Raw genomic sequence first — 12,272 nt, 5'->3', positions numbered from 1 at the left:
TCTGAATAGATCTGTATGTGACGCGACGTTCACATATAGATCTGTATGTGGTATACGTACTAATGAATGGTCAAACTAGCTTGCGTTGTTAAATATAGCGCTGTATGTGAAACACAAAATTTAAGAAAGCAGTAAGTAGACCAAAATCAAAGTTTAATATTTCATTAATTAGAAAGAATTAAGGTCTGTAAGTTGGTGAATTTGAAGAGCTCAAACACATTTGGCTACACACCAATTTTCTCAAAATAGTAAAAAATCTCGAATAGAACCATATGTGATGTCGACGAATTTGTTTTGCTTTAACTTTTACATACGGAAATTATAAAATTTGTCACATCCCATAATAATAGTGTAAAAATGGTCTACGGAATTACTTCAATTGGGCCTTTATTTTTTATTTTTTCCCAAATACTGATTCACCTTCCTTGTATTTTAGACACCCTTACACTTTTTGTTTTAGGCAATGATAACAACAATAGTGTCAAAATGGTTCACAAAATGGTGTCAATTGGGACTTTAAAAAAAAATGGGTTTTTTTTTCAATTACTCGAGGGAACACATCTCTTCAGGCACCCCAGGCAAAGAAGTGTCCTTTTTGGCTTCAGATATGGACAAATATACATTATTTGCTTTTATCAATAATAACAACAATAGTGTAAAAATGGTTCCAAAAATGGCTTATATTAAACCTTCATTTTGAAAAGGTTTTCAATTATGAGGGGGTATATCATCCTTGTTCTGCTTATAATAGGCGATTCACACTTATGTGAATTTATGCGAGTGTAAGTTGTGACTTTATTGATGCACTCAGTAACAAAAACCGCGATATTCACCCATTATAAGCTATAAAGCAAATTTTAGTCTGTGCAATGCAGGGTGGTATGGGATCAGGTGTTAAAGGTCAATAATTGGTGAAGAGATGTCATTATTTATTTAGGAAACGAAATATTAACACCGGGCATTTCACCCCTTCTCCCACATGCTGTGATGGATCTTGATATGACTTCGACATTACAACCATTATGGCACTATTATGATGTTAATGGATGTAAGGTCAAAGATCATTTAGGGGTAATTTGAGGTTAATTGGGAAATATGTTCCAATTGTCTTTTTTCCTGATCTTGAAATTCAGTCGGGATACATTTTACGCAGCACAAAATGTACTAATATCTGTTTTAAAATTTCTTTTCTTTTTTCAACAGGAAAACAGATATATAAGAAGGGCGATTTGCGGAATTACAAAGGAGTTTGGAGACGATTTAACGGTAAATATTAAAGGCATTAAAATGCTTTGGCCTCTGGGATTCATTTGGGCTATTTTTGGTAGGCATGCTCGTCACAAAAAAAACATCGTAGACGCCATTTTAAGGAAAAGGGGTACCTTTTAAGGGGTAATCTTTGACGTTTATGGTTCTCATTTCAACCCATCTTCGACGTCAAGGGATGGTTCTTGAGATATTGGCCTACTAAGGTACACATTGAATAATAAACCAAAACAAAGAAACTGAATATGTACGGTTCCAGTTTATTTTCTTTGTTAGTAAGTAGGCCTATCATATTAAGTGAGAAATTTGTCATACACATTATGCCATTTAGGGGTTTGTTTTAGTGTCTTAAAGCCATATTATAACATTTGCTGAGGAAGACGCCCTCACTGAATTTTTAAAATTCCTTTTTTACACAATTAAATTGTACTTTATTAAACCAATATACCCTGCAAAAATCAAGATTCTAAGTGCTGTGATTAGAAATTTTGTGATTAGTGTGCAAAACACCATCAGAAACTAATAAGAAAAGAATTGTAAAACAGTCCCTTTGGTCTTGGCAGACAGAGCAATATGGCTCATTTTGTGCAAGCACCACCCTCAGTTGTAAATTCAGGATGGATGTCCTGTGACATCTGGTTGGACAGTTGGACATGGAAATGGAATAGAACGCGCTGGTTACAAACTTAACAACATGCCAGAAAAGATTCTATATAGACAAAAATTATAGGTGAACCATGTAAAAAGTAAGTGCCAAACCAAAATGACTTTGTTAAGCATCATGGGCAATGAAATTACAGCAAAATATTTCAATTGTTAATGGAATTAGAGCAATTCTCTGGGAGCAAATTTTTATGTGTTGCAAAATAGCATGCAGCGCCGATACTTGTTTCATGTCAAGTTGGTATACCTAATTGCTTTTTTCTTTCCAGTTCTTCGTATATTCAAGGCATCCTCTTGTATCATTTATTGATCTTTGGTCTATTTTGTGTCCGCGTCCATTGAATTCACCATTACCCATTTTCTTATGTATTAAATACGGTTTGTTTGCACAATAATAACAGTAAGGGAGCAAATCAAAACTCAACCGACGGTTGCCCGCGGGTTCCGGGTGGTTCCGTCCGGTTGGCAAAGGTCATTGGTATATGAATATTCAAGAATGCATCAGTAGCAACCGCCGGTTGGTTTAAGCACATAACCGGAGAGATTAACAAAATTTCGATATGTTTATTTCGCGATCACAATAGCGCATACTTGAAATTTCACGGTCACAATAGCACATACTAGTACTTGAAAGTACTACACGGTGATCGATTTTTCTTACTAGTAGTTGTGTATCTTTTGGCTTGTCACCAAAGCAAATTAATTTTGGAAATGATTTCTTGTTTATGGTTAAATTACTTGAATGTATCACTATTGTTTAGATCAGTTAATTTCAGTTAAGAACAGTGTTTCAATGCTTTATATAGGTTAAGTAATTTAGAAATTGTGAATTTATTATTTTGAAAATCACATAGTCCTGTATTGGTGATGGACAATTATTATTTATATACTACTATAGGGCGATTTAGTTTTAATCTGCCTCCAGAAGACATGATGCGTGCATAAATCTAAAAAAATCCCCAGTTGAAGTGATATTGATTGACTTATTTGTTCTGTCCCAAATTTACAAAAAGTCGGCGTCAATAAAATTGCGATTCCTCCTATTTAGGCAAAAACAATTTTATGATCCCACCACCGACACACCCTTAAACAGACTAAAATTGTATTGAAATCAGTCTTTTTGAATAAAACAAACACACTATACAGTAAGCCAAAAAATTAAGGTACCAGTTACGTTTACCCCGTGTATATCCTAAACAAAGACAAATATATCACAATTGGAACCATCTTTTAGCTCAAATTTAAGACCTCATTCGTTGAAATTGTTCAAGAAATAAAGACACAACGATCCAAAATACCAAGGAAGATGCCAATTCAAAAGTTACAGTTTCCTCCATTGCATGCGCTATTGATTTGTACACAAACCGTTTGTGAACAAGGGAACTAGTGCTGTGCTTCCATTGATTAGCACATTATAATTAGCGTCATGCTTTCATTGATTAGAACACAAAAGTGCAACTTTTGATTTCGTCTCTCCTGTAGGTTTTAGATCACCGTTTCTTTAATTCTTTAAGTTTAGGTATTAGCTGCTTGTTTCAATTGTGACATATTTGCCTTTATTTAGGATATACAGGGGTGAACACAACTGGTACCTTAATTTTTTGGCTTACTGTATATGGTTTGGTCATCTTATGATAGAGTCTGAAGTTTTTCTAAAATCCATTTTCTGTGTTGTAACCCGTGTTGTAAAATTTGTAAATCCGTGTCATGAATAAAGCTTAAAAGGTATAAACAATGATATTAATGTGTTTAATATCGCGATCAATAATGCTCTGATTGAAATATTCTCACAATAATAGGCCGGCTATTACGATGTTTGGAGGGATATAGGGGGTTTGCCTTGGTATTATACCTTTATTTCGGTATTATTAAACAGTATTTTTATCATAAAAATTGACACACACAACTCATGATTGTTTTTATCATTTATTTCTCTTATCTTTAACAATTTTTGTCACATCATACAAAAATGTCATTTTCCGTGTTGTACCTCAGATTCCGTGATTTCTTTCCGTTTTCCGTAAAAAAAGTTTTGGTCATCAAAACTTTTATGACCCCCCCCCATTTTTTCTATGTAACCGGTTTGCCTTTTATGACTCCCACCGTATATTTGGGACACCTCCACCTTCCGAAGAAAATGATAGCCCAAAATGGGGTTGATTTAGGGTCTAAAATAGACCAAAAGGAAGATTTTGTCACAACATTTCTGCCGACTGAGCAGGGGAAGGGACCGACTTATTTTAAAGTAATTAACTGCAGTTCATTTATTCAACCTCACAACAGGTTCATACTTGACAAATTTATGAAGAATGAATAGACGTTCATTAGATATTGAAAAAAAAAAACCAAATTACTCATGCCTAATTTGCATAATAATATCATGAATCCATAATTAGCTGTAATTACCTAATTTGCATAATTAATTATTTGTTATCAATTGAAAGAACTTTGTATACATATGTGTGCAAAGAAAACTGCACCTTTATATCATGTACGGTTTTCTATTGGCATCAATTTTGCATATTAATTAGCTGAACTTAGTCATTTTTTAAAGTTTAATTAGTCTGCAGATTGGCCGAAATTGCTAAAATAGTATATTTGGTTAATTTATTATAAGTATTCAATGACAGATTTTTTAATTTTGTTTTCTTTAACGAAGTCAGGAAAGATAGGCATTTAACATGTGCTATTTAAATTAACCCTACTTTTTCAAGCAAGCGTCCAAATAAACCTTCAAAATCTTGAAATGTGCCAATTTTGTCATTACAGCCATTTGTGGCAGGATTTCATTCCATCTATCACAATGCATTGACCAATTTCAATTCTGTTTTTGATTTTTGATGCTTTTAAAAAGTTCAATAATGTAGAAACATTAAATAACATGTTTCTGCTGTGCTTATTATTGAGGTGATATACCTGCTATTAATTGTGCTGATCTAGCACTAAAAGTGACTTGACTAGGTCAAATAAACCCAATGAGCATGACAATTTTGCATTTTAATGCTAGAATGTGCCAAACTGAGGACATAGTGGACTAAACCAGGGCCAAAGAAAGATATGTAAATTACAGCCCAGCTTTTGGTCAGTTTTGTCCTGGTATCTTAAGCCAGGCCCCCCGGTCAGTGTTCATTTAGCTAGGCTAATTTCTAAACTTTTGTTACTATATTATGAATATGCTATTTAATATGTGAATTTTTTATTTCCCCAATTTCAGGCAAGCAGTGGCAGACGCTTTGCTCTACCAAGGGCTGTAATAAGTATATACAGAAGGGGCCATTCTGCTACACACATGCCAAGTGAAGATGGTAATAACTTCATATTTGTAACATATAATTTGTATCCATGGTCTTAGCTAGGATTTGACAAGTGCTCATCATTTTCACCAAAACTCCCTGTCTACAATTTCACTCAAAAAACATAAACCGGACCTCTGCACCTTCTGGAGGTCAGTCAGTTAAATTAGCTTTAATTGATATTGATTTATAAGTCTGGTCTTCTTTTGAACTAGTTCAGAGCATTATTTTCAGAATTCAGCATGTGCCAGAGGCATTAATCTTGCCAGCCCAGAAGCAAACAGCCCCCAAAAAAAAAAAAAATAAATAAAGACAAGTGGACCAGTGGCTGGCTGATATTCAGTGGCGTACAGGACAGCATTTCAATTAAATATTTTAAAACATTAAATGTATTAAATTTAGCATGGCAAGTTTAGAGGCCGGTGTGGCGAGTTAACAGTGTCATCATTTGTGTAACATGATTTTAGTACACAAACAAACAACTATTTGTCCTTCTGCAAACACAACAATATGTATAATTGCCAATCGTGAACAATAATCTTAACAATCCAAAACACCATCAATTCTATGCAGTATGTACATAACATGCAAGGTAGGCAGGAAAACTAGATTTGCCTGACAAATTATGTGAACATGAAAGTTTTTGTAACTGAATATGAAAGCTAATTACTGTTTCTTTTAAATTTTAAATAATTGAAATTTTATGTGAATAATTATGCATCAAGACAGACCTGTATTACTAGACAATGGTCAAAATGGTTTTCATAAAAATCAGCGGAGAAAATATGCAGGCAAGCCCAGTTTGCTTTTGCCCACCGGTACCATGAAATTAGCCTCTTGTACAATTGCACGACCAGGAGCTCGGAAGCGAAACCTCTCTCCTTGCAAAAGTCTCAATCTCGTATTTGCATACCAGAATACATGAACGGTAGCAGTGTTTTATCTCTTGGTTGGTTGCAAGTAGTCACACAATTCCACTCCAGCAAGTAAAGCCCAGTTCACTCATGTTTCACCGTTCAATGTTTACTGTATGTTGTTGTATAGACGCGAGTTGTTAAACAGTGATGAACTATATGGTGAAACATGATTTCATCCCTTTTAACAACAAAAACAATCTAAAGATCGTATAATCCACAAAATTAATAATTATGAGGAATGTAACCATTGCCACTAAGCCTTACAAAAAGATTGGTGATTTCTAAACTCTTCAAAAAAAGTTTGGAAACTTTCCAAAACAGCTTTATATCAGATATATTTGAAATCTGTCCATATTGTTTCATATCAATACAAACATTGTTCTTTCCTGTCAAAAATGACATCAAATTTGTGACAATATCTTAGTCTATGGTTGAGTAATTGTCTTTGAAAGACAAGGAGGTCTCAACCAAAATGTGCCAAATCTACCATTGTCTGCACCATTAAACATGAATAAGGAATATCACACAGGGATGTCAGTTTTCAGGCAATTGCCTGATTTCGGGCCTTTTGCTACTCCAAATTTCTGCACTTTTATTTATTTTCAGCCTGTTTTGAGGCTTTATAGCCCAAATTTACACGCTTTTTCAGGCTTTTCCTGCCAAGTCACTTCAGGCCACTTTCATCCCTGATGACACTGTTTCATTAAAAATGGTTTCAAAGTGCTGCCAGTCTGATGTAGCAGTCTTCTGCAGGCGTTGTTTTTCTTGGGCGGCCACTTATGGGTCTGTCTTTGACATCTCCGGTCTGACAAAACTTGGCTTTTAGCTTGGAGATCTTACTGCGGGAAACTGCAACTTTGATTCTGAGGTATGCCAGCTTCAAGCTGACCAATAGCTCAAGCCTTATCCAGATCTGATATACGAACCATGGTTGATTAGAATTTTCTTGCAAATGACCACTATGAAAAAGTGACCAGCAAGAGAGATTGACTTGCGTTGATCCATTTGAATCCACATGTGGAACCATCCTAGCACTTTTTATTCAACATGATATACTGCAAACAACTTTTCATTCAGTCTTTTATTCATGCATTAACCCACTCATCCATTCATTCAAAGCAATAAGATAAGCGCAGACAATGATCAGTTTGGCACATTTTCTTTGAGACCTCTCTGTCTTTCAAAGAAAGTTACTCAGTCGTGGAATAAGTTATCGTCACAAATGGGGTGTCACTGTTGACAGGAAAGAACAATTGTTTCACTGATAAGAAACAATGTGGAGATAGATTTCAAACATTTCTGACATACAGCCGTTTTTGAAAGTTTCCAAACTTTTTTGAGGAGTTTATGTTAATATCAGCAATAAAACAATAGAATAAAATGGCAATGTTTAGCTGTTGCCTCCAAAATACGGAATTCAACTTGCACACAAATCATATAAAACAGTTTCCAAGTATCAAATGTAACAGAAAATACAATTAAAAAAAACAGTCCATAAGTGTTACAACTTTTGAGAATTGTTGTTATAAAATCTCCTAAAATAATCATTAATAATTATTTCTGTTTTGTTTTCAGGCATATAGACTGGGACTTTGGACTGGTTATCTGGAGATCATTTGGTGCCATTGTTCACAATTGTGGAGTTTTTTATTTGCATAGGTCAAACATATTTTTAGAGAGTGATTTTTGGCCCCCACATATATGTGGGGCTTATGTTATCGCCCAGATGGTTGTTTGCTTTTTTGTTTGTTTCTTTCTTTGTATCTTTGTTTGTTTGGCTGTCCGGGCGGAAGCAAATTGATTAATCCACAGTGCAGCTCCAACGCAGTGGCCGATCAACTTCATTATTATGTCTTCAGAATCTTGCATCCTATACCTTTGTACATAACCTAGCTGTCCGATCAATTTGTGTATCGGTCGCCTGGAGCTACAGTGTTTTTTAATATCTGTAGCCTCTTCATAGAGTGCATAGTTCATATACTTTATGTGCTAAAGGTGTGATTAAAATTTTTGTTGTTGTAAATATGACATGCCAATTGACAAAAATCACATTTTTGACCAAAAATTACATTTTTGATCATAAATCACATTTTTGACCAAAAATCACATTTTGACCAAAAATCTCATTTTTGACCAAAAATTACAATTTCACATCTTTGACAAAAAAATCCCATTTGACCAAAATCAAATTTTGAGCAGAAATCACAATTTTAAGCAAAGTCACGTTTTTTACCAAAAATCATGTTTTCTACTAAAAATCATGGTTTTTTTACTATTAAAAAATCATGTTTTTGACCAAAAAAGATTCTGAAGACATAATAATGATAAAATTGGACGGATACTTTCGCATGATACCTGAATTTATCGATCTCGCTAGAGTTTTCTCGCTCGACGGATAAATTCCGGTATCACACTCAATCCGTCCAATTTTATATCGAACTTTGTACGGTGATAGGGTATGGTGGCCACATGTGCTGTTAGTTTTGCGTCACATAATATGCATATTTATGAATACTAATGAGCTCATTTGCATAATTTGCCTACATTTCCATTAATCACCGATCAACTGTAGTATTCTTTATATTTACAAACCTTTGTTGTGGGGGCCACCTTAATTACGAACCGCATACTTCTAGTTATTTAGTGAGGATGGTTTGATTCCATGACATAATGGGCTCAAAAACACAATGTCATCTTGAGCAATACTAAAGTGTGTGTTATGGAGATGATGCTTTGTGTTACTGTGAAGTAAGTTTCTACAAATTGACCAAAATCTTGTGTTTCTGAGCTCTTGACATGTATGCAGATTCCACTTTGATCAATGATTTTTACCATACTCCTTTTCTATGGAGTTGCATATCTGTCTTCCAATCCCTTTTGCAAACAATATTTCTGTTCCTGGTTGCCCTCTTCGACAATATCTTACATCAAGTAATTCCAAAAAGTTAGGCAGCCCTGATATTAGTGATGTTCCAGAATGCTTTTGAAATGTGAACATTCACTTGGGAGCTATTCAATTTCAGGTGCACGACTTCAGCCATAATCAAGTTTTGATGAATCCATGTGTGTAAAATTATATCCAAAACATAATAATGATAAAACTGGATGCTTTAAGCCAATTTTATCAGTGTCGCTATGAGTTTTAAAATATTGAACAATCAATCCAATTTACTATCAGTACCAACCAAACAGTAATAAACCTGTGAAAGAAATCGGTGTAAGTGGTCTTTGTGGGCATACCCTTATGATGAACAACACTAAAATCCACCCAATCGTAGTAGAACTCAACACACATTAATTATTGAAATGTCTCAAAGTGTGTCCAGGCAGGGGACAGGACTGTTTATTATGTTTGGCCAAATTCTATATATTCCATTTCCATATGTCTGTAACAATATATCAGAGATACCAGTTTCCCGTATTTATTTGGTTTCCCGAATTTTTATAAATTCCCCCCCAAAAAAAAAAAAATTGCATTTTTCATTATTAAAAAAAAATCAGATTTTGAGAGTCCAAGGACCTAGAGCCAAGTGCTACAATCATTTATGGTTGATTTTTAAAACAGTTGGGGACAATCTAAATTGGACCCCGGGCCATGAGTCACTGAGTCTCAGTCGCACACTACCTATAGCTCCTTATTATTCCCAGATATTTTTGTCAAGTCAATGGCATCTCTGATATATTTTATATTTAATTGTGGCAAATATGAAGTTGGTGAAATGGTAAAAACATGCAAGTTTATAATTGTATGAACTTGCAAGTTAGATAGATTTTAAATTTTCAAATTTGTAATCGACTGTCTAAAGGCCTGAATAAGTTTTTATTGCACTTTTTTGAATGGTCTGAAAAACATGTGGTCCTTTTTTGGGGTGGAGGCTTTTTTTTTATTTGAATTTTCATGTTTGGTTGTAATTAATATAGCACTACTCTGAAAAATAGTTGTTTACCATCATTTCGAGGGTTGACAAACAGAAGGCCTTAACTCACTTTTGGCCATGTTGAGATTTTGGTACCAAAATTATCTGTAATACCCACAGATTCTTAAAATCATAAGCCTTAAGGGAAGGGGTATGAACGTTTGGACAGTATTTATTTTGGGACATTAGAGCACATCAGACATATCGAATTGCATTCTGAATACGAAGAATGTCATTCTGATATCAAATAATTTTGATTTTTGAAATTCGCAATATAATACACATTTTATGGCAAATCATTAAAAATTTAATATTTTTGATATTTAACAGTACTTGAAGTAAACTTTATAAATCTGAATATTTATACTTAAAGTGTATGTAGGTGGGATGAAAAGCCGACGATCAATTGAAAATTTTGACCTTTCGTATTGAAGATATGGATTTTTTTCCCAAAACACCAAAAAAAATTAGGTCTTTTTGGGACAAAAATCCATATCTTCAAATATGAAAGGTCAAAATTGTTAATTGACCGTCGGCTTTTCCTCCCTGCTACATACACTTTAAGAATATATCATTAGATTTATATAATTTACTTCGAGGACTGTTATATATCAAAAATTTGAAAAATATCAAATTTTTATAATTTGTCATAAAATTTGTATTATATTGTGATTTTCAAAAATGAAAATTATTTGATATCAGAAAGACATGCTTCGTATTCAGAATGCAATTTGATAGGTCTGAGGTGCTCTCATGTCCCACAAAAAATACTGTCGAAACGCAATAAACGCTCATTTTAGATCCCTTAACTCAATTCAAGTTCCTATTGCATCTATAGCACAATAATACTTGGTCACATCTCAGTGAAATAATATTATTTTACTCATTTTCTCTCAGAAAGGCACTTTTTGAGTTAAGGCCTTCTGTTTGTCAACCCTCGATTTGTGCGATGACAAAGGTATACCAAACAACGACCACCACCCTGACTAAGAATTGGAGTTTTAAGGGTAATACAAACTTTTTAGGCTTAAGGCCATTGACTGGCTAGATCACTTGTAAAATGCAGAGCAGCATAGAGATGCAGTGAATACAGGTACATCAAAACATTAAACCCCACAAGGAACAAACAAATAGTAATAATCATGTAAGAGATTTGCTTAGATATTTGATGAGCTACAATATACTTCTGTGGGTACAACCAATTCATATTGTAATGGATAATATTGTGTTATAAGATAAATATATCAATACGAATCCTGTATGGTGACCATGGTGATATCAAAATTGTATCGATAGTGAAGAGTAATTCTGAAATATTGGTGATGAATAAAATCAGCACACATGGCAAGGAAGTGTTCTGAAAATTGATAAACTTAGCTTTTCAAACATAAACTAGTTTATCAGCTGAAAATGAAGCTGATCAAAATAATATTTAACCGCAGGTGATAAATTAAACCAAGTTTTTCTACTCCAGTTTATCAAGCTGAAGAACTGAGTCCCAACAAAGTTTGAAAAATTAACTTTTCCACTTTGAAAGACTAAGTTTATCAAATTATCAAACACTTAACTTGCCATACACATGTCTTTTGACATTCAGTATTCACCTAAGTGATGATGTACAGTGTATGTTTCATGTAATGCAAAAAGTATGTTATTTGTGACCAGAGACTTACCCAAAATGCAATAAATTGTAGAACAGACTCAAATGACAGACGATTTATATTGTGTCATTTTACTGACTTTGTATTTGTACATCATTATGCTAAATCTTAATTACAATTTTTAATGAAAAATAAGAAAAGTGAAACACAAAAAGCATGCAGCTGTTTGTAAACATCTGTAACTTTAAAGAGCAGAGTTACTCAAGTCAGGGTAAAATTACATTACATGTACCATACATGAAATGTAATTATACATTGGATGGCTATAAGAAAACACTCCAAAATCCTTCATTTCGAGTCAACCTATTAACTGTTGTAGTAATTTTAATGGTGTAAATGAAATATATGAGCTGATTAACATGGACTGCCTTTTGAGGACAATTGCTCTCTTCTGCACTCCTTAAATCTGATAAAGAAGAGTGATTTTTAGCTCTTCTTAGTTGACCATTCTATCCTTAGTACATTCTCTTGTCAATGCTCTAAGCAGCTCTCCTATAAGGCTCCAGTAGAGCTAATTATTCTCTCCTGCAAATTCCAAGAGAGTCCTGTATTAAA

General features: G+C 33.9%; 1 protein-coding gene across 2 annotated transcripts in view; it reads left to right on the top strand.

Annotated features, from left to right (window-relative positions):
- LOC140145309 (uncharacterized) overlaps window positions 1–10,292 on the top strand; it is a 28,263-nt gene extending 17,971 nt beyond the window's left edge. For both annotated transcript variants that reach the window (XM_072167068.1, XM_072167067.1), the window contains exons 13-15: window positions 1,204–1,266; window positions 5,144–5,234; window positions 7,715–10,292. In XM_072167068.1, coding sequence (XP_072023169.1) covers window positions 1,204–1,266; window positions 5,144–5,229 — 149 coding nt within the window. In that variant the 3' untranslated portion in view covers window positions 5,230–5,234; window positions 7,715–10,292. The remainder of the gene's footprint in view (window positions 1–1,203; window positions 1,267–5,143; window positions 5,235–7,714) is intronic.
- Window positions 10,293–12,272: the final 1,980 nt, after the last annotated feature.

Source organism: Amphiura filiformis, unplaced genomic scaffold, assembly GCF_039555335.1.
Source record: "Amphiura filiformis unplaced genomic scaffold, Afil_fr2py scaffold_210, whole genome shotgun sequence".
Taxonomy (NCBI): domain Eukaryota; kingdom Metazoa; phylum Echinodermata; class Ophiuroidea; order Amphilepidida; family Amphiuridae; genus Amphiura; species Amphiura filiformis.
The sequence above is the reverse complement of the archived record's forward strand: the minus strand, read 5'-3'. Positions and strand labels throughout refer to the sequence as shown.